At 45.5% G+C, this 21,188-nt stretch overlaps 1 protein-coding gene across 1 annotated transcript in view; it reads right to left on the reverse strand.

The window, feature by feature from the left end:
- The window catches only part of LOC148505450 (uncharacterized), a 103,342-nt gene that overhangs the window by 54,305 nt on the left and 27,849 nt on the right, over positions 1-21,188 (reverse strand). The window contains exons 3-5 of the mRNA XM_088448267.1: positions 12,225-12,441; positions 10,310-10,437; positions 8,339-8,459 (exon numbers count right to left, since the gene is read on the reverse strand). Of these exons, the coding sequence (XP_088304393.1) occupies positions 8,339-8,459; positions 10,310-10,437; positions 12,225-12,441 (466 nt within the window). The remainder of the gene's footprint in view (positions 1-8,338; positions 8,460-10,309; positions 10,438-12,224; positions 12,442-21,188) is intronic.

Here is a 21,188-nt window from a genome sequence, read left to right on the forward strand (position 1 = left end):
ATGATGTAGCACAGGTATGTGGAGGTGTAAATGATGTGGGGCAGGTATGTGAAGGTGTAAATGATGTGGGACAAGTATGTGGAGGTGTAAATTATGTGGGACAGGTATGTGGAGGTGTAAATTATGTGGGACAGGTATGTGGAGGTGTAAATGATGTAGGACAGGTATGTGGAGGTGTAAATGATGTAGGACAGGTATGTGGAGGTGTAAATGATGTAGGACAAGTATGTGGAGGTGTAAATGATGTGGGACAGGTATGTGGAGGTGTAGATGATGTGGGACAGGTATGTGGAGGTGTAAATGATGTGGGACAGGTATGTGGAGGTGTAAATTATGTGGGTCAGGTATGTGGAGGTGTAAATGATGTAGGACAGGTATGTGGTGGTGTAAATGATGTAGGACAGGTATGTGGAGGTGTAAATGATGTGGGATAGGTATGTGGAAGTGTAAATGATGTAGGACAGGTATGTGGAGGTGTAAATGATGTGGGTCAGGGATGTGGAGGTGTAAATGATGTGGGTCAGGTATGTGGAGGTGTAAATGATGTGGGACAGGTATGTGGAGGTGTAAATGATGTGGGACAGGTATGTGGAGGTGTAAATGATGTGGGTCAGGGATGTGGAGGTGTAAATGATGTGGGTCAGGGATGTGGAGGTGTAAATTATATGGGACAGGTATGTGGAGGTGTAAATGATGTGGGACAGGTATGTGCAGGTGTAAATTATGTGGGACAGGTATGTGGAGGTGTAAATGATGTGGGATAGGTATGTGAAGGTGCTGTATTGATGCAAGAGAAGGGTTAGAACTTGCAGATGAGAGGTAAAAGTGTTTATTACAACTTTTTACAAACTTGCATAAACACTAAAAACCACTATTCAGACATTTTCCTGTGCCCCAAAATACTGGAAATACTTTAATTTGCTGAAAAACACTTGCTTGCTTTCATATCTCCACCATTAATAAAAAGTGCAAAAAATCAGCAATTTGACACCTTTTAAAAACCACCAGTACCACTAACGACCTCCAATTGTCATGCTATCTCAGCTGTCCCTATTCTGGGGTCCAGGATGATTTCCCCACTGTTTCATGAACTTCTCCCAGGTTGCTACTACCTCAAAATGGCATTTCTAATTAGATCTCGCATTTCTCAGGTGCGCAAATTCATGCAATGTATTTGAGTTTCATGAAATAAACACACTTTTTCAATCTTGCACCTAATTGGAATGATCCCTATGTCTATGTACCCAGACGGATAATAAAATTTTCCAACAATTTAATTTGTGATCGATATTTAGAAAAGGATCACTATTTAAATGTAATTTCCTGTAATTCTATCTTTAAATGTTAATAATGTGTTTTGCACAATGACATTATAAGCCAGCATAGCTTGGAACATGAAGCATATGCATTCCTGATGACTCTGAACATGCAGATATTGGATAGGTCAGTATAGAATCAGTGCTGAAGAATCATTTACTACAGTGCCCAAGACTGTAGAAAGATCACACACGTACAGTAAATGTGCTCTCTGACTTATTATATGTTAGTTTGCTTTTCTTATTAGCGCATGCGCAGGTCTCTCACAATCGGAGTAGTGTGCAAGCCATTGGGTCTGCATATTACTCTGAATCAGGTCCTCTGTACATAATCAATATGGAACGCATGCACCAGAGGCGTCTTAAGAGAGGAGGGGGCCCATGAGCATTCCCCATCCGGAGCCCCCTCCTCTCTCCCCGGCGGCCGGCCACGTCATCACAGCAGTAAACTCTTGGCACTAGTCTGTGCAGGTCACAGGGAAAATGGTGCAGCCACCATTTTCCCATCGATTTCCCTAATGCGCATGCGCAAAACGCAGGGAAAATGGCAGCGGTGGCCATTTTTCAGGTGTTTTGTCCAGTGCTGCAGTCTGGCGCAGGACTTAGGAGGGGTAAGTATTAAAACAGATAGGTGCAGGGTGTGCAGTGTGGGCCCCCTCTGGGATCAGGGGCCCGTGAGCACCACACACCCTGCACCTATTATAAATACGCTCCTGGCATGCACAGTGCAACTTTTTAGGGATTTAAACTAGGGGTGAGCGGGTTCGGATTTCTGAAATCCGAACCCCCCCGAGCCCCCCCGATCCGAGTCCGATCCGAATCAGGCTCGACTTTTCCCGCCTGACTCGGATCTGAAATCGAAGCAAAACGTCATCATCCCGCCTTCCGAGTCTCGCGGGTTTTGGATCCTATATAAGGTACCCACGTCGGCGCCATTTTCTCACTCGGCTGTGGACAGTGAAGAGGGAGGGTGGGAGTTAGGGCTGTGTAGTGTAGTGTAGTGTAGTGCTGCTGTTGTCCACTACTTCAAAGTCCATAGGGGCTGGCTGTGTTGTGCTGTGCTGCTGTTGTTAATAGGGGCTGTGTCCACTACTTCAAAGTACATAGGGGCTGGCTGGACTGTGTTGTGCAGTCAGTTCTCCATAGGGGCTGTGTCCACTCCAAAGTCCTGTGCAGTGTCCCAGTCCTAAAGAGGTGCTGTAGTGTTGTCCAGGGGGTGCTCTGTCCATCAGGGGTGCTCCCCCCAAGTGCTAAAAAAATAATATATTTTCTGTGTTTGTGAATTGTGTGCGCAGTAGCCGCACGTGCATCAACAAAGTAGTGCCAAGCGTGCGCCTGTGTCATAAGAAAAGGGCCGGCTGGCTTGACCGTTAAAGGGTGCTGTAACCCCCGAAAGTACACTCCAGTCCAAACCAAAAAAAAATTATTTTCTGTGTTTGTGAATTGTGTGCGCAGTAGCCGCACGTGCATCAACAAAGTAGTGCCAAGCGTGCGCCTGTGTCATAAGTAAAGGGCCGGCTGGCTTGACCGTTAAGGGTGCTGTAACCCCCGAAAGTACACTCCAGTCCAAACCAAAAAAAAAATTATTTTCTGTGTTTGTGAATTGTGTGCGCAGTAGCCGCACGTGCATCAACAAAGTAGTGCCAAGCGTGCGCCTGTGTCATAAGTAAAGGGCCGGCTGGCTTGACCGTTAAGGGTGCTGTAACCCCCGAAAGTACACTCCAGTCCAAACCAAAAAAAAAATTATTTTCTGTGTTTGTGAATTGTGTGCGCAGTAGCCGCACGTGCATCAACAAAGTAGTGCCAAGCGTGCGCCTGTGTCATAAGTAAAGGGCTGGCTGGCTTGACCGTTAAGGGTGCTGTAACCCCCGAAAGTACACTCCAGTCCAAACCAAAAAAAAAATTATTTTCTGTGTTTGTGAATTGTGTGCGCAGTAGCCGCACGTGCATCAACAAAGTAGTGCCAAGCGTGCGCCTGTGTCATAAGTAAAGGGCCGGCTGGCTTGACCGTTAAAGGGTGCTGTAACCCCCGAAAGTACACTCCAGTCCAAACCAAAAAAAAAATTATTTTCTGTGTTTGTGAATTGTGTGCGCAGTAGCCGCACGTGCATCAACAAAGTAGTGCCAAGCGTGCGCCTGTGTCATAAGTAAAGGGCCGGCTGGCTTGACCATTAAAGGGTTCTGTAACCCCCAAAGTACACTCCAAACCAAAAAAATATATATTTTCTGTGTTTGTGACTTGTGTGCACTGTGGCTGCACGTGCATCAACAAAGGAGCAGCGCCAAGCGTGCGCCTGTGTCCCATAAGTAAAGAGCCGGCTGGCTCATTTCTTAAAGGGTGGTGTAACCCACAAAGTGCACTACTCTCCAGCAAAAATAAAAAAATATTTTCTGTGTTTGTGTGCGCTTTAGCCGCACGTATATATATCAATATAACATAAATGGAGGACCAAACTTTCTCTGATAAAAATAAAATAGGGAAAGATCAAGAACCACTTCCTACTAGTGCTGTTGCTGCTGCTGGGAGTTGTTCATCATCCCAGAGAGGAAGTAGGAACATCACTACTTTTACTAAACAATTGACCCTCCAACAGTCCCTAGCGATGAGGATGAAGTACGACAGCAGTCATCCTGAAGCAAAAGGTATAACTGAGGCCTTGACTGCTATGTTGGTGTTAGACGTGCGTCCGGTATCCGACATTAGTGCAGTGGGATTTAGACAATTGATGGAGGTAGTGTGTCCTCGGTTCCAAATCCCGTCTAGATTCCACCTGCATCCTCAAAGCAGCAGCGACAAGCGTGCGTCTGTCTGTTAAAGGGTGGTGACACCCTCAAAGTGTGCTACACAAACAATTAAAATATTGTTCTTTTTTTTTCTGTCTTTGTGAAATGTGTGGGCTGTAGCCGCACCTGCATCCTTAAAGCAGCAGCGACAAGCGTGCGTCTGTCTGTTAAAGGGTGGTGACACCCTCAAAGTGTGCTACACAAACAATAAAAATATTCTTCTTCTTTTATCTGTCTATGTGAATTGTGTGGGCTGTAGCCGCACCTGCATCCTTAAAGCAGCAGCGACAAGCGTGCGTCTGTCTGTTAAAGGGTGGTGACACCCTCAAAGTGTGCTACACAAACAATTAAAATATTGTTCTTTTTTTTTCTGTCTTTGTGAATTGTGTGGGCTGTAGCCGCACTTGCATCCTCAAAGCAGCAGCGACAAGCGTGCGTCTGTCTGTTAAAGGGTGTTGTAACTCTCAAAGTGCTCCAAAAAATCAAAACATTTTTTCTAATGTGTTTGTGACTTGTGTGCGATGTAGCCACACTTGCATCCTCAAAGCAGCAGCGACAAGCGTGCGTCTGTCTGTTAAAGGGTGGTGACACCCTCAAAGTGTGCTACACAAACAATAAAAATATTCTTCTTCTTTTTTCTGTCTTTGTGAATTGTGTGGGCTGTAGCCGCACCTGCATCCTTAAAGCAGCAGCGACAAGCGTGCGTCTGTCTGTTAAAGGGTGGTGTAACTCACGAAGTGCTCCAAAAAATAAAAAACTATTTTTTTAATGTGTTTGTGACTTGTGTGCGATGTAGCCGCACTTGCATCCTCAAAGCAGCAGCGACAAGCGTGCGTCTGTCTGTTAAAGGGTGGTGACACCGTCAAAGTGTGCTACACAAACAATAAAAAATATTCTTCTTTTTTCTGTCTTTGTGAATTGTGTGGGCTGTAGCCGCACCTGCATCCTTAAAGCAGCAGCGACAAGCGTGCATCTGTCTGTTAAAGGGTGGTGACACCCTCAAAGTGTGCTACACAAACAATTAAAATATTGTTCTTTTTTCTGTCTTTGTGAATTGTGTGGGCTGTAGCCGCACCTGCATCCTTAAAGCAGCTGCGACAAGCGTGCGTCTGTCTGTTAAAGGGTGGTGACACCCTCAAAGTGTGCTACACAAACAATTAAAATATTGTTCTTTTTTTTTCGGTCTTTGTGAAATGTGTGGGCTGTAGCCGCACCTGCATCCTTAAAGCAGCAGCGACAAGCGTGCGTCTGTCTGTTAAAGGGTGGTGACACCCTCAAAGTGTGCTACACAAACAATAAAAATATTCTTCTTCTTTTATCTGTCTATGTGAATTGTGTGGGCTGTAGCCGCACCTGCATCCTTAAAGCAGCAGCGACAAGCGTGCGTCTGTCTGTTAAAGGGTGGTGACACCCTCAAAGTGTTCTACACAAACAATTAAAATATTGTTCTTTTTTTTCGGTCTTTGTGAAATGTGTGGGCTGTAGCCGCACCTGCATCCTTAAAGCAGCAGCGACAAGCGTGCGTCTGTCTGTTAAAGGGTGGTGTAACTCTCAAAGTGCTCCAAAAAATAAAAAACGATTTTTTTTATGTGTTTGTGACTTGTGTGCGATGTAGCCGCACTTGCATCCTCAAAGCAGCAGCGACAAGCGTGCGTCTGTCTGTTAAAGGGTGGTGACACCCTCAAAGTGTGCTACACAAACAATAAAAATATTCTTCTTTTTTCTGTCTTTGTGAATTGTGTGGGCTGTAGCCGCACCTGCATCCTTAAAGCAGCAGCGACAAGCGTGCGTCTGTCTGTTAAAGGGTGGTGACACCCTCAAAGTGTGCTACACAAACAATTAAAATATTGTTCTTTTTTTTTCAGTCTTTGTGAAATGTGTGGGCTGTAGCCGCACCTGCATCCTTAAAGCAGCAGCGACAAGCGTGCGTCTGTCTGTTAAAGGGTGGTGACACCCTCAAAGTGTGCTACACAAAGAATAAAAATATTCTTCTTCTTTTTTCTGTCTTTGTGAATTGTGTGGGCTGTAGCCGCACTTGCATCCTCAAAGCAGCAGCGACAAGCGTGCGTCTGTCTGTTAGAGGGTGGTGTAACCCTCAAAGTGTGCTCCACAAACAATAAAAATATTCTTTTTTTTTTTCTGTCTTTGTGAATTGTGTGGGCTGTAGCCGCACTTGAATCCTCAAAGCAGCAGCGACAAGCGTGCGTCTGTCTGTTAAAGGATTACATCGGTGACAGCATCCAAGTAGGCATGTCAGACAGTCCGTACCTGTACTGGCAGGAAAAAGAAGCAATTTGGAGGTCCCTGTACAAACTGGCTCTATTTTACCTGAGTTGCCCCCCCTCCAGTGTGTACTCCGAAAGAGTGTTTAGTGCAGCCGGGAACCTTGTTAGCGAAAGGTGTAGGAGGTTGCTTCCACAAAATGTGGAGAAGATGATGTTCATAAAATGAATGATCAACTCTTCCAGGGAGACCAGCCTCCAGAACGTACAGAGGGACCTGTGGTTCCAGCAGGGATGAATTAATACTCTGTGAGGATGAGGATGTACATAACACTGAAGAGGGTGAGGAATCTGTGGATGAGGAGGATGAGGACGACTTCTTGCCTCCGTAGAGCCAGTTTGTGCAGGGACAGATTAATTGCCAGCTTGTTTTGTGGGGGCCCAAACGAACCAATCATTTCAGCCACAGTTGTGTGGCAGACCCTGGCGCTGAAATGATTGGTTTGTTAAAGTGTGCATGTCCTGTTTATACAACATAAGGGTGGGTGGGAGGGCCCAAGGACAATTCCATCTTGCACCTCTTTTTTTTCTTTGCATTATGTACAGTTTGGGGCCTAGTTTTTCAATGCCATCCTGTCTGCCACTGCAGTTTCACGCCTAGATGGGTCACGTGTTTGTGCCGCCCACTCGTGTCGCTTAGCATAGTCATCCAGCTACCTCGGTGCAACCTTTTGGACATAAAAACACTATTGTGAGGTGTGAGGTATTCAGAATAGACTGGAAATGAGTGGAAATTAAGGTTATTGAGGTTAATAATAGCATAGGAGCAGAAAAACCTACAAATTCTGTGATTTTAGCTGTTTTTATGCTTTTTTTCAAAAAAATACAGATCCAAAACACAAAACCCAGAACCCAAAACACGGAAGGGTGGTTTTGGCAAAACCAATCCAGATCCAAAACACGAAGAAAGATCCAGATCCAAAACCAAAACACAAAACACGAAAAGTGGCCGGTGCACACCCCTAATTTAAACGCATGTGCAGTAGCAAAAAATTACCAACTTATGTGAACTTTGGATCCAACTCAGAATTAGCCCCTGTCTGTGGCCAACATTAATTAAGTAATTATCATTAAGAATGGTGAATTCATGAACACTGGGCTTAGACATCTGTCCCATACTGTAGTTTTTAAAAATGTTTATTTTTTAATTGCAATATGACTTGCAGAAATCAATGCTGTACATACTAGACTTTTATGTTAAAACAAGAAAATCAAAATCTTAAGCGCTCCTCCTCATGAGGTAAAGTCAAATATTATTCAATTTCAGTGACACAAAGTCTTAAGTCTTTAGATAAAAAGTCTCAAATGATGAATATATTTAAAATGTTGAATATGTTTAAAAGCTTCTCCTTTTCTTCTGGACGGTAATCTTCAACACACTAGCATAAAAACCCCTTCAGTGTTAAACAGCATCTCAAAGGAATCACAAGATACGATCTCTCATAGTGCAGTATTATCACATTTATTTCCAAAAAATATTTTAAAAAATCATAAAAGCATAGAATGAATAAAAATGGCAGCGTACCACAAATAACCTTTTTAGAAAGGCACAGTAACAGGCATAAGGGGTGATTATAGCTACCCCAACAAGCAGTTCACCTCTCTGGTATATGTTCCTCCTAGACAACTAGGTAGTGGCAGCCCCACAGATCAACGCGTTTCAGCTCAGAAGCCTTTGTCAAGTATCTCATGCGGAGAAGCGCTTAAGATTTTGTTTTTCTTGTTTTGGTATTTCTGTGACGTGTGTCAGTCACATTCTTAAGCATTGGAGCACGGGGGTGTATACACTTCTTTAGACTTTTATGTTGACCAGACGTTTGACTGTATAATTTTTATATATTCAACAAAATCATATTTAGATCAAATTAGACTAATACAGATAACTATAGGACACTCATGAACTTTACATATAAAGCTCCATTTATTAATATTGACGACATAATAAGAAATAATTACCTCTGCTTCATCATATTTTCTTTCTTCGTACAAACTCTGTCTATATGAATTGTTACTTGATGGATCATGGCTTCTCATTTTTAGTTTGATGTAATTCATTTCCCTTTCCAACGCAATAATCCTATAGACAGATGACATAGTCTATGTGCAATTCTTATTAAAGACAAACAAGTTAGAGAAGGCTGAAGTTGCTGTAGAACTTTGCAGGGGAACATTTTGCAGGATCCTACAGTATTCCAGACATAATTTGTATATTCCTCATTTGGGCCTGTTGAAGAATTCAAAATCTATGAGTTTCTCACCTCACCTCATGGAAGGTAATATCTTGCACCTACTGTAAGTAACAGAGGGCGTGATTCAGAGGTGGATGCAGTCTGGGTCGGTGTGTCTTCAGCCGCAGCAAATCTGAGAAGACATACTTGCCGACTTTTATTATCTCCTCTCTGGGAGAAGCCTGGAGAGGAGATGCAGCTGACAGCTTCAGGGGTGGGGCTCTCCAACTCATTAGGCGATTTGTGGATCCGTGGAGAGGGGGTGGGCCCAAATTACACGTTTTTAGTAATTTTAGCCCCACCCCCTCCCTACGGACTCAATATTATCCGTATTAACTCCACATTATGTCCAATTCACTAGGAAGTGGGTGGGATGCAAGAGATCCACCTACTCTTCTGAGGTCAGGAGCCTCTAGGAGAGTAGGCAAGTATGTGAGAAGATATGCTGCTGGCACAGAAGCCAGATGCCCAAATCCAGTTTCTTACATCTGCTGCATGTGTCTGAAGATGCAGCATCACACAAACGCCAGGGACATCGGTCAGTTATCGGCATAACCCTTAACCTCCCAACATTTGTCCCAGATGAATCGGGACTTCCGCGCGCCTGTGGCACACGCCCCCGAAAAGGGGCATGGCCTGATAGTAAAGTGGGTGTGGCCTGGTGTCACCCCCCATTTACATTACTAAGGGGCGTGCCAGCATCTCCGAGATGCTGGGCTGCCCCCTGGCTTCACCTTGTACTGTGAATAGATGCTGGACGCATGCGCACAGCATCTATTCTCGCTCTGCATACCTGCTGCTGTGCTATGCAGAGCAGCGGTGTATGCTTCCCCCAACTACCCCCTCACCGCGGGACACTGTGGCCCGCAGGTGGGACAGCGGAACAGTCCCAGAAAAACGGGACTGTCCTGCTGAATGCGGGACAGTTGGGATGTATGCCTATGGTTGCTCATAATGTGCATTGCAAGAAATGCTGCCGAGCCCAGTGAATCTGCAGTGAAAGACACAGTCGCTGGCTTCGGCATGCCCCCAAAACGCCAGTGACATGTTTGCATTTTTAACGCACCTCCCCGTCACCACTCCCAAATAGTTGCAGTATGTCAATCAAAAAAAAAACAGCTAGTTGTGATCAATCTGTGTTCACCTCTTGATCAGGCCCAGAGATACAATAGGGAGTATTTAAAGGGAAATATAGACAGAACTGCCTGTGTCCAAAGAGGAACAGGTAAGAGGTGTGTTATTTACTTATATTTACACTTGGCTACTGTTCTGTAATGCCGAGGATTGCTGAACTTTGGGGACACCCAGGAGAGTAGACCAGCACAACAGTGCTCCTCTTACCTGAACGTCCCTCAGGATTCTCTGCCAGAGGGGATATGTAAATAGTATGCTAGCATGCATATACTGAGTAATTACGGTAATAAACTATACACTTGTCATTGGATAAGAAAAGTGGCAGAATTGAATAGCAGCATGATAATTGTATGTTTATGTGGCAGTATTACTATGCACAGTTTGTATAGATATAATATATTATCACTGCACACGCTTATGATTATCTTTGTATTCTTTGCATTATGGATCCCGCTACCTCCTGTTATGTATTTTTGCATATAGCATATATTATATTGGTATTGCTTTATGGTAATATATGTAGCATTATTTTTAATAACACATATTATTGCATCATGGCACATACCTATTATTGTCACTGACAACTGATAAATGTCTAGAAGGCTGAGGTTCGTTCATGTTGCTATAACGCAATTTCAGAAAATCTGAATAGATATTGTTATATTTCAAGTCAGACAATCTCGACTCCAAATGCTGCACAATGTAAAATGAGAAAGAGTGTCAGTTAGTTCATCCTTTTGCATAGGATGCATTAAATGGAATAGCTACAAATTTAGAATAGGACTTTAATTTCGGATTATTTTCAATAGCTGCAGTTAGAGCTTGTACAAACAGGGGTGACAGTTGACTTATAGATTCATATTACATGTATAATGATATATTGAAAAACCTATAAGAGGACCACACATTGCACTTTGAAATAAAACGGGGTGAGCTGGAGACTAGAGTACCATCAAGTGGTCCCTACACATATATCGCCATGGGGCATGGCCTTGCACTGTTTCACACGTGAATTAGAAAATATATAGTATTATACATAATATGGGATGCGGTTATAATGCTAACTATGAAGATTCCGATGCTCAGAATGCCGGCGCCGGAAACCCGACACCTGTCAGAATCCCAGTACCGGCATCCCGACCGCCGAAATCCCGAAGGTAAGTAGCGGGGTTAGGGGGAGGGTTAGGGTTAGGCACTAAGGGGCAAGGTTAGGGTAAGGCACCGGAAAGGGAGGATTAGGGTGAGGGGAGACGTTAGTATACCGACCGACATGTGTCGGTATTCCAACCCTGTCGAGATGCTGATGTTTGGATTCTGACCACCAGGATCCCGAAAGCCAGCATCCGTGACCCAACCCACATAATATATAGAGCAATCAAAGCTTTACATGAACTTTCACTTCTATAAGGGGCCCATTTAGTAATTATCAGTTTATTTTACCTGATAATTATATTTTGTTAACGCCACTATTTGCAGCAATAAGAAATTATCTACGCCCTGGATGTATTATTGAACACATGCAGGGACAGGGGCCTCCAATAGAAGCCCTTCCCTGCGATGTGCAAAAGTAAGGTGATGGTATTAGCGATCACTTTGGGGTCTATTCACTAAGCAGTGTTAGGAGACAGAGTGAAAAGTGATAAGGTGCCAGCCAATCAGCTCCTAACTGCCATCTCACAGGCTGTGTTTGAAAAATGACAGTTGGGAGCTGATTGGCTGGCACCTTATCACTTTTCACTCTGTCTCCTAACACTGCTTAGTAAATAGACCCCTTTATTTTCAATTGCTTCGGGCCTCGGCACTACTGCAAATGTGCAGTCTGCGGACATGCGCGAGTGGTGAGTGCTGGGGAGGGATCCTGCAGATCCTTCTCCTGGTGCTTCTTGTAATCTGTAGCCCATAGACTCTAATCGCTAATGCCATCGCATTCCAGAGTTTGGTATATTTGGAAAGATAGCAGCCGCCATATGCTTCTATGGGGGTTGCTTTTGCAGTCTAAAACTTATCTTCTATATCTGCTTCAGTCCCCTGTAGATACATTTGGGATCTACTTATTACTTATCATTTGCGGGTCACTGCAGGTCCCCCCTGAAAACTAGAGATGAGCAGTATGGTTCCACGTTCGGATCTGAATAATGGCATCTTATTGGCTATTTGTTTGGATAGCCAATGAGATAAATCTGAACTTGTGCTAATTTGGCAAACAGAACAGAGTAGAACAGAACCTCTCATCTCTACTGGAAACGGGCATTTTGGGGGAATTTCCTGCAAATAATATTTGATATATAAGCCCCAAAATTATATTTAGGAGAAAGTTATAGAACAATAACAAGAAAATTCAACATAGCCCAGAATATGCATCTATTTTGTGAATAAAATAGTATAATGTATACATTCATTGTTATAGTGTACTGTGCATTAGTCATAGAAAAGACATTACATTAATTCATTGTTACCAAAATCCATTTGTTTACACAGACCTCTTGCCTTATCAGTAAACTCTCAAGTGTTGCTTGACTGTGGGTAATGTCACTGTCCCGCTGCTGTAAGCAATTCCTCTGATGTTCTAGAGCACCGTGTGCATTCCTAAGGCTTTCTCCCAGCGCTGATCTTCGCTTCTCTGATCTTATGATCTCATTTCTCAGCTCATTCTCCAGGAGCCCACCACAGGAATCAAGGAAATCAGTGCTAGATGAACTGAAATAAGGGGTATACATCCAAACTTCAATTTACAATGTAAATATTAATCATGAAACAAGTCTTTACAGTAAATTGGTGAGGAAATGTGACCAATTTTAATCACAATTCGACATTTTTAGAATAGATCCGTTGTTATATATAGTATACAGGGGAGCACGCAGGGGGGGTTTCTGAGTACCCAGAAACTCCCCCTGCTCACCGATCACTAAGTATAGTGCGGAGTGTGGTCCGCACTACACACTAACAATCACACCGCCGCCGGCACCAAGTAGTACCGGTGTGTTTATTTTAGCAGCCAATGAGAGTCATACAGACCCTCATTGGCTGCTGCGTCCACGAAGGGAGCTGGTTGGAGCTCACTCATGAGCTCCGCCTTCCGGCTCCCCCCACAGCGGGTGAGGGGAGAGACGTCATGACGTCTCTCCCATAGTGCAGAGCAGGCTGGGAGGAGCGGACAGCGGCGGTTGTGGGGATTCAGGTAAGTTGTGGGGTTTTTTGTGTGTGTATATGTAAGGGGCACTGACACTGCATGGGGGGGCACTACTGGAGGCACTATATATGGGGCGTGGCCGCTACTAGGGGCACTGTATAGGGGGTGCTGCTGGGGGCACTGTATAGGGGGGGCGCTACTGGGGGCACTGTATAGAGGTGGCGCTACTGGGGGCACTGAATAGGGGGGTGGCCCAATCTGGGGGCACTACATAAGGGGCACTACTGGGGAAGACTACTACTGGGGGCACTATATAAGGGGCACTGCATAGGGGGAACTACTACTGGAGGCATTGCATAGGGGGGACTACTACTGGGGGCACTATATAGGGGGCACTGCAAATGGGGAACCAATACTGGGGGTACTATATAAGGGGCACTACTGGGGGGACCACTACTGGGGGCTCTATATAAGGGGTACTACTGGGGCCATTGCATAAGGGGGACTACTCTTGGGACACTGCAAAAGGGTGACCACTACTCGGGTGAGGGGGGTCTTTAATAAATCATGCTGGCTGTATTTATTTGCCTGCTGCATTCATATTTTTTTAGTGATAGAGGTGTGTGTGTCTATGTCAGTCAGTGTGTGTGTACCCCGTCATAGGCTGAGTGTTATATATTTTACTGTAGTGGTCCTAAATCCTGTGTAAGCTGTTTCTATCTATCTATCTATCTATCTATCTATCTATCAATCTTTTTGTGGCTAGATGTTTTTACATTGGTTCAGTAACCAAGGATTTGGAAACCCCCCCTTTCAAAATCCTGCATTTGCAACTAGTATACTGAATCCTGTTTTCTGGTCACCTTTTTCCATGGGCAATCAAAGTTTTTTCTTTTTAAGTCAAGTCAACCCCATTATTACTAAACAAGTCACGCTGTTCCATCTACCATGCATGCTGAACTGGCAATACAGATTCAATGGAAATGTTGAAGCTACATCAGAGCAATCTTTGTGGCACTTCTGTTTAAAACTCTGCCAGCATTGGTGCCAGGTCAGCTACTGCATTGGTGTCACGGCTAGTTCAGGGGAATATTCTACTGAAGAGCTGAAAGCTGAGCTCCCGGGTTGTGGAAGGAATCGGAGGCGAGGAGCCTGGATGTATGTCTTCCTCATCCACAAGTATCGGATGTTGGCGAGACCTGAACAAAGGCGCAAAGTCTAACCTGCTGGGAGGTGTTCATCAGTGACCCCTCCAAGTGGGATATGGGTTTAAGCAGCACCCAGTAAGCAGATGGCGTCCCTTTGATCAGGTATCCCATACAGGTGGGAAATGGATGGTGATAACACTGACGAGGCCCCGGAGAATGTACCTCTGAAAAAGGCACTAGCAAGGATTTTGTATGTGGATTTTGTACTGAGTACGCGGGTAAGGTATCAGATACACCACTGGCACAGGAAAGTGACACTGTGGTTGTACTCAGAGGATGTACTGAGTATGCGGGTAAGGTATACAATCGCACCGCTGGCACAGGAGAGTGACACTGTGGTTGTACTCAGAGGATGTACTGAGTATGCGGGTAAGGTATCCAGTCGCACCGCTGGTATAGGAGAGTGACACTGTGGTTGTACTCGGAGGATGTACAGAGCACGCGGGCAAGGTATCCAGTTGCACTGCTGGCACAGGAGAGTAACTAGAGATGACTTGAGAGTAAACAGCAAGGGAACCTGGAACGAAGTGACGGCAAGCAAACACTAGTAGTAACAACGTGGTACAAGCAACTTCCTGCTTTCCGTAGCCTAGTTATATACCCTAAGGTAGCAGTTCATTGGAGGATAGCATCAGCTGATGACAACCACTCTACCATTGGGTAATGGGTAATCAAGCGATGAAGATGGTCATGGCTGCGTCCATGCAGCAACCAAGACACGGAGCAGCTCATGGATGTCTACGTGGTCCCTAGGCATAATCCTAGGGACCACGCGTCACTCGCCACGGCACCTGATGTCTGACCGCTCGAGAGATCAGGGGAAGCCGGTGCTGGGGCAAGTAATGGCCAATCCTAGGCCACAACCTGACAGTACCCCCCCTTTCAGGATGGACTCCGGACACCCACAAGGCTTATCAGGTAATCTTCTATGAAAAGCTCAAACAAATTGAGGAGCATGGATGCCAGAGGCCTTAATCCATGTTCGTTCTTCAGGTCTGTATCCTTTTCAATCAATAAGATACTGAAGGAATTAGACCGATGTCTACGGTCTGAGGTTTTTCGTAGAGCGGAATGCACTTGAGACCATATTTGCGAAAAATTCTGTAGTGTAGAGGTCACTGCTGGTACATCAAACACTGGCAATTTTTTAAATTCTGGTACTCTGGGATGCAGGCCAAAAAGTGTGAAGAATGGAGTACGACCTGTGGACGAATGGTACGAACTATTGTGAGCAAACTCTGCCCAGGGTAGAGTGTCCGCCCAGTTATCTTGAGACGAGGACATATGGATTCGTAGAAAAGTCTCCAGGTCCTGATTGACCCTCTCCGTGGAACCATTAGATTGGGGGTGATAGGCAGTGGAAAATTTTTATTTAACTTGAAAGATGGAACAGAGGGCCCTCCAGAATTTTGCCATGAACTGTACCCCGCGATCTGAGACAATCTTGGTCGGAAGACCATTTAGACGGAAGATGTTGACGACAAATAATTGAGCCAGCGGAAGGCAGTTTCTTCAGAGGAATATAGTGTACCATTTTCGAGAATGATCCACCACTACCCAGATGGTGATGAACCCATTGGATATAGGTAAATCGGTTACAACGTCCATGGATAGGTGTGTCCAGGGGCGAAGCAGTACAGAGAGGCAGTAGGGTACCGGCTGGAGCCTGCCTGGATATTTTATATTGAGCACACTGTGGGCATGAGGAAACATACTCTGTTATTTCGGACTTCATGGCGGGTCACCAATATGACCGTTATAGAAATTCCAGGGTGTTTACGGATACCTGTGTGTCTGGAAAAGCGAGAGGCATGAGCCCAATTCAATAGTTGTTTGCGTAGATCCGGGGTCACAAAGGTTCTCCCAGGAGGGGGTTGGATGCAGGTATTGGCGAATACTTTGGATTCCAGAACTGGCGTTTCTTTAATATGTTCAGTAGATGTTTCAGAGGAGAAGGAACGGGAGAGAGCATCCGCCTTTTGGTTGAGTGAACCAGGACGATAAGTCAAAGTAAAATTGAAACCGGAAAAGAAAATTGCCCAACGAGCCAGACGAGGACTAAGGCACTGGATGTTTTTCATATACAGTAGGTTTCGATGATCCGTATAAACGGTGATGGGGAACGTGGCCCCTTTGAGGAGATACCGCCATTCCTCAAAGGCCAATTTAATTGCCAACAATTCCTGCTCCACAATGGGGTAATTTCTCTCAGCTAGAGAAACTTCTTTGAGAAAAATCCACAAGGATAGAATTTGTTATCCTCGAATTTCTGAGAGAGTACTGCTCCCACGGCTTCAGAGGATGCGTCTACTTCTAGAAAGAACGGGCTGTTAACGTCCGGTTGTCTCAGCAGTGGAGCCGAAATAAAGGCTTGCTTCAGGATTTGAAAGGCGGTATCAGCGTCCGGAGGCCATTGCGATGGGGTCACCCCTTTTCAAGTTAATGAGGAAATGGGTGCCGTAAGGGTGGAAAACCCCTTGATGAGTTTCCGGTAGTAATTCGCGAACCCCAGGAATCTTTGTACCGCCTTCAGCAAATTGGGGCGAGACCAGTCCAGAATAGCCTGTACTTTCTTAGGATCCATCTCAAGGCCAGAACCCGAGAGAATGTAGCCAAGAAATGGAACGGTCTGTACCTCAAACAAGCATTTCTCTGCCTTACAGTACAGATGATTCTTGCGTAGACAAGTCAGGACCTCCTTGACTTGAGCTCGGTGTTTGTCAATACTAGAGGAGAATATTAGGATGTCATCTAAATATACTACCACGGAGACATAAAGTAAGTCCCGAAAAATCTCATTCGCGAAGTTTTGGAAAACAACAGGGGCATTGCAGAGACCGAAGGGCATCACCAAATATTCAAAATGACCGTCTCGGGTATTAAATGCCGTTTTCCATTTGTCTCCGGCCCGGATCCTGATGAGGTTATAGGCCCCTTGTAGATCTAATTTGGTGAATATCGTGGCACCCTTTAAACGATCAAACAATTCCGAGATGAGGGGTATCGGATAACGATTTTTGATAGTTATGTTGTTTAGGCCCCGGTAATCGATGCAGGGATGCAGACCTCCATCTTTTTTGGCCACGAAGAAGAACCTTGCACCGGCTGGCAAGGAGGATGGTCGAATTAATCCTTTTTGAAGATTTTCCTGAATGTAGGCCGACATGGCCTCAGACTCAGGTAAGGACAGCGGATATGTACAACCACGAGAGGATCCTTGCCGGGAACCAAATCAATAGGACAGTCCCACTCCCGATGCGGAGGCAGAGTATCGGCACCTGTTTTAGAAAATACATCACTGAAAGAGAGGTACTGGGGGGGTATTTGCGCAGTTGCTGCCATACAGAGCTTATTGACTGGTTTAATCTGAGGAAGGCAGGATACATGACATGCTTCTCCCCAGGACAGGATTTGCTTGGTACCCCAGTCTATGTTGGGAGAATGCTTGCACAGCCAGGGATATCCGAGAATGACTTCCGTGAGAGGCTTTAGGTATAACTAAAAATTGGATTACTTCCGTGTGGAGAGCACCCACATGGACCTCCACAGGTTGAGTATGAAGGGATACAGTCCCATTAGTCATTTGGGTACCATCCATGGCAGATAGGGTAAGTGCATGTTCAAGGGAGAAGACCAGAATTTGGAGTCTCTGGATGAGTTCAGCGGTGATGAAGTTCTCTGCAGCCCCTGAATCAAGGAGAGAGAGAACAATTTTAGGACCGAGCATTAACTCCAAGGTAATGGACAAGGCAGACTCAGCTTTAAGTGGAGACGAAGACATAACTCCCAACCTGGTGTCTCCAGAACCGTTTAGGAGCTGGAGTTTCCCAGACGGGTAGGACAGGCAGCGACCAGATGACCGGTCTCTCAGCAGTACATATACAAATTTTCTCATCGATTCCGCTGACGCTCCTCAACAGAGAGACAAGCTCGATTAATCTGCATCGGTTCATAGCTAGTTGGCTCAGGCAGAGGGGTGACGGTAGTAGTAGTGGGCCAGAACTTGAAACGATCTCACCTATTCACTCTGACGCTCCCAATAGCGTAAGTCCACCTTATTGCAGAGAGAACTGAGGTCATTAAGGGTAGTAAGAAGGTCCCGTGTGCAAGGTCATCCTTAATGCGATCCGACAGCCCGCTCCAGAAGGCGGAAATTAGGGCCTCTTCATTCCATTTTAGCTCAGATGCCAACGTCTGGTACTGGATGATGTACTGGCTAACTGGGCAATTCCCTTGACGAAGGCGCAGGATCTCGGCTGCTGCTGACGTAGTTCTTCCTGGTTCGTCAAAGATCCTTCGAAAAGCTGAAAGGAATACGGAATAATTATCCAACAGAGGATCAGACCTTTCCCAAAGGGGTGAAACCCAGTCTAGAGCAGAGCCGGACAATAGGGACACAATATAGGCCACCTTGGATTTTGGTGATGGGAAGTTCATAGGCTGTAGCGTGAAATGCACATCGCATTGGTTCAGGAACCCACGGCAAAATTTAGGAGTCCCATCGAATTTATTAGGTGTCGGGAGGTGCAGATGGGGTAGTGCGGATGGTGCGGGAATGACAGGGACCGCTGGTTGGTTCATGTGACCAGAGGGGCCTGCAAGGTATCCTGACGAGCAGACATCTCCTGTAGAAATTGGGCTATTTGCCACTGTGAAGCCTCTAGACCCTCCAAATGCCTGGCAATGCTTTGGAGCAGGTCAGCCCTCGGATCCTGTCCACTAGCCGAATCCATTTGGCCAGTGCAAACTGTCACGGTATGGCGTGGGCTTGGACCCGGAGTGGAGTCAGATGCGGAATGGAGGCTTGTTCATTGATACTGGAAGGCAGCTGGTCTTAACGGAGTATGAGTCATGAGGTGAGTGGTTACACGGAGGGCGAGGTGCCGCTGAAGGAATGCGGACTATACTCAGCGACCGGGCTCGGTTGGTCCGCAGCGGGTAGCGGGTACAGATGGCAACTGATATGCAGAACAGGCGAGGTAGAGAGCTGAGAAGTGGTAACACTGAGACACTCTGGAACTGCAGCAAGTATGGAGCAAGGGAGCACAGGAACTAGCTCACAGCTATGCTGTGATAAACGTTGCACTGGCAACTAAAGGACCTCTTGACAGCCCATTAGTACCCTCAAGTAGTGCAGGATTGGCTGCAAAACACTCCCAGGACAGCTGTGACCTGATTGGCTCCCACCAGACACCTGACCAAAATCCAACATGGCCGCGCCCAGTAGTCTCCAGTGCAATGCACTGTCAGTTTCACCTGCTCACACCTCCCTCCAGATGAGTCCCCTTAGTCTGTGGGGACCCCCATTGCCCAGCGCCACTCTCCAGGACCTTGCTCCACCGCCAGAAGGAACGCGCCAGAGCGACCGGCGAGGTAAGAGTCGCGATCCTGGCAGCCTGACAGCCCGAATCGTGACATGATGACTTTAAGAATGCGGTATGGTCCAATGAAGTGTGAAGCAAATTTTATGCTCTGAACCTTCAAACAAATGTTCTTAGATGATAGCCACACCCTGTCTCCGACTCTCCGATCTGCAAATTATTTGTAGTTACTGGTAGTTTTTTTCAAAGAACAATGAATATTTTTCCATAAATTTGAAAAGGAACCAACAAGGTTGGTAACAGCACTGCTGGCTCACTTATAATTATATAAGCACATATACAAGCTGTTTTGTTTAACCATGTAGACATCACTGCTGGGTGGAATATAATTATATTGGTACCTATTGTGGTTCACAGACAAAGGATAACATTTGTCAGTGCCAATAAAGTGGAATTAAACCACAAAATGGCTTCTATAATGTTTACATGGAACACCCGGTAACCTATGTGTTGGGATCCTATTTTTCTCATTTTGTTATTAGGTTGTCTTGTGACTTTCCTCCTGCCACCTGTCCTGTGGATCAGGATATTCTGATTTGCTTGGGAAATCTGGTCATCATGCAGGCTGCAATACATCCAGTGTGAGCATTAGACTGTGATATTCCTTCCAAGCTGATTATTCTCCTGGGTTTTCTTCTATCTGTAAACTGTGCAGATTCCTGATTAGAACAGTGTGTGTAGTCCAAATAGTAGTCATGTGTGTGCTGGGGAGGGGGGTTTCCAGGCAGTGGGAAACCCCCCCCCTGCGTTTGCCTATGGTAGATCACTCTATTATCGTCCTTTTGAATAACCCTATGGAAGCACAGAATAGCCGCGGGAACCGAGACGCCTGATCCATTTTTACTGTGTACGGGGTCGCAGATGCAGGCTGAGACACGCCCCAAAACGTTTGCAACATGCCTGTATTTGAGCCGCCATTTCCGTTACCTCCCCTAAACTGTCCCTGCCTGCTACTCACTTTGCGAATAAATCCTCTCATTGTCGCAAGACCACTGTGGCACATTCGTAGTGCGAGTCCAATGCCAGCGCAGACCACTGATAATCGCTCAACTACGGGAACATAGGAATAGCGTCCATCTCTGAATCGGGCCCTTTGTGAGAGCGTGCCGGCTGGCTCATTATTAATATGTGGAGTGACGTGATTCACACTAAAACCCAATTACTTCAATAGCTGAAAGCAACTGTAGGTATGGAAGCAAAGAAGTGAGGCATTACTGTACAGATATGTCCTCACACACCTAGCCTCACTACAGCATGCAGAGCAAGATGCCTAGCGCAAGTGACCCGATTCTTATTTGGCCAAAAATGCGTCTTAGTCGCATAGCGATGTAATTAAGAAACACCGCAAGACTGCACGGATTCATTTAATAATTAACACTTGTATATCTGAGTGAGACTGAGTAAACTGCAAAGCACAATGGAACTTGTCGTGGAAAGAAGCCGTTGGCGCTGCAACATAGCACTTCGTATACAGATTCAGATATACACGTGTGACATATCAAATGAATCAGTGCAGTCTCCTGGTGTGTCTTAGTCACATCGCATTGCCACTAAGACACATTTTTGGGCAAAACAGATGCCCAGTGCTAACAGATTCATAGAGATCCTCGGGCGTTGGTGCTGTTTGGCGCGACTGCAGCAAAAAATAACCGAAGTTCGGATAGATCTGAAGGCATATAAACACCTAGGCAGGGATACATGGAGTTAATAAATTAGGTAGGAAGG

This window comes from Taudactylus pleione, unplaced genomic scaffold (assembly GCF_031769625.1).
Source record: "Taudactylus pleione unplaced genomic scaffold, aTauple2 ptg000454l, whole genome shotgun sequence".
In the NCBI taxonomy this organism is placed as follows: domain Eukaryota; kingdom Metazoa; phylum Chordata; class Amphibia; order Anura; family Myobatrachidae; genus Taudactylus; species Taudactylus pleione.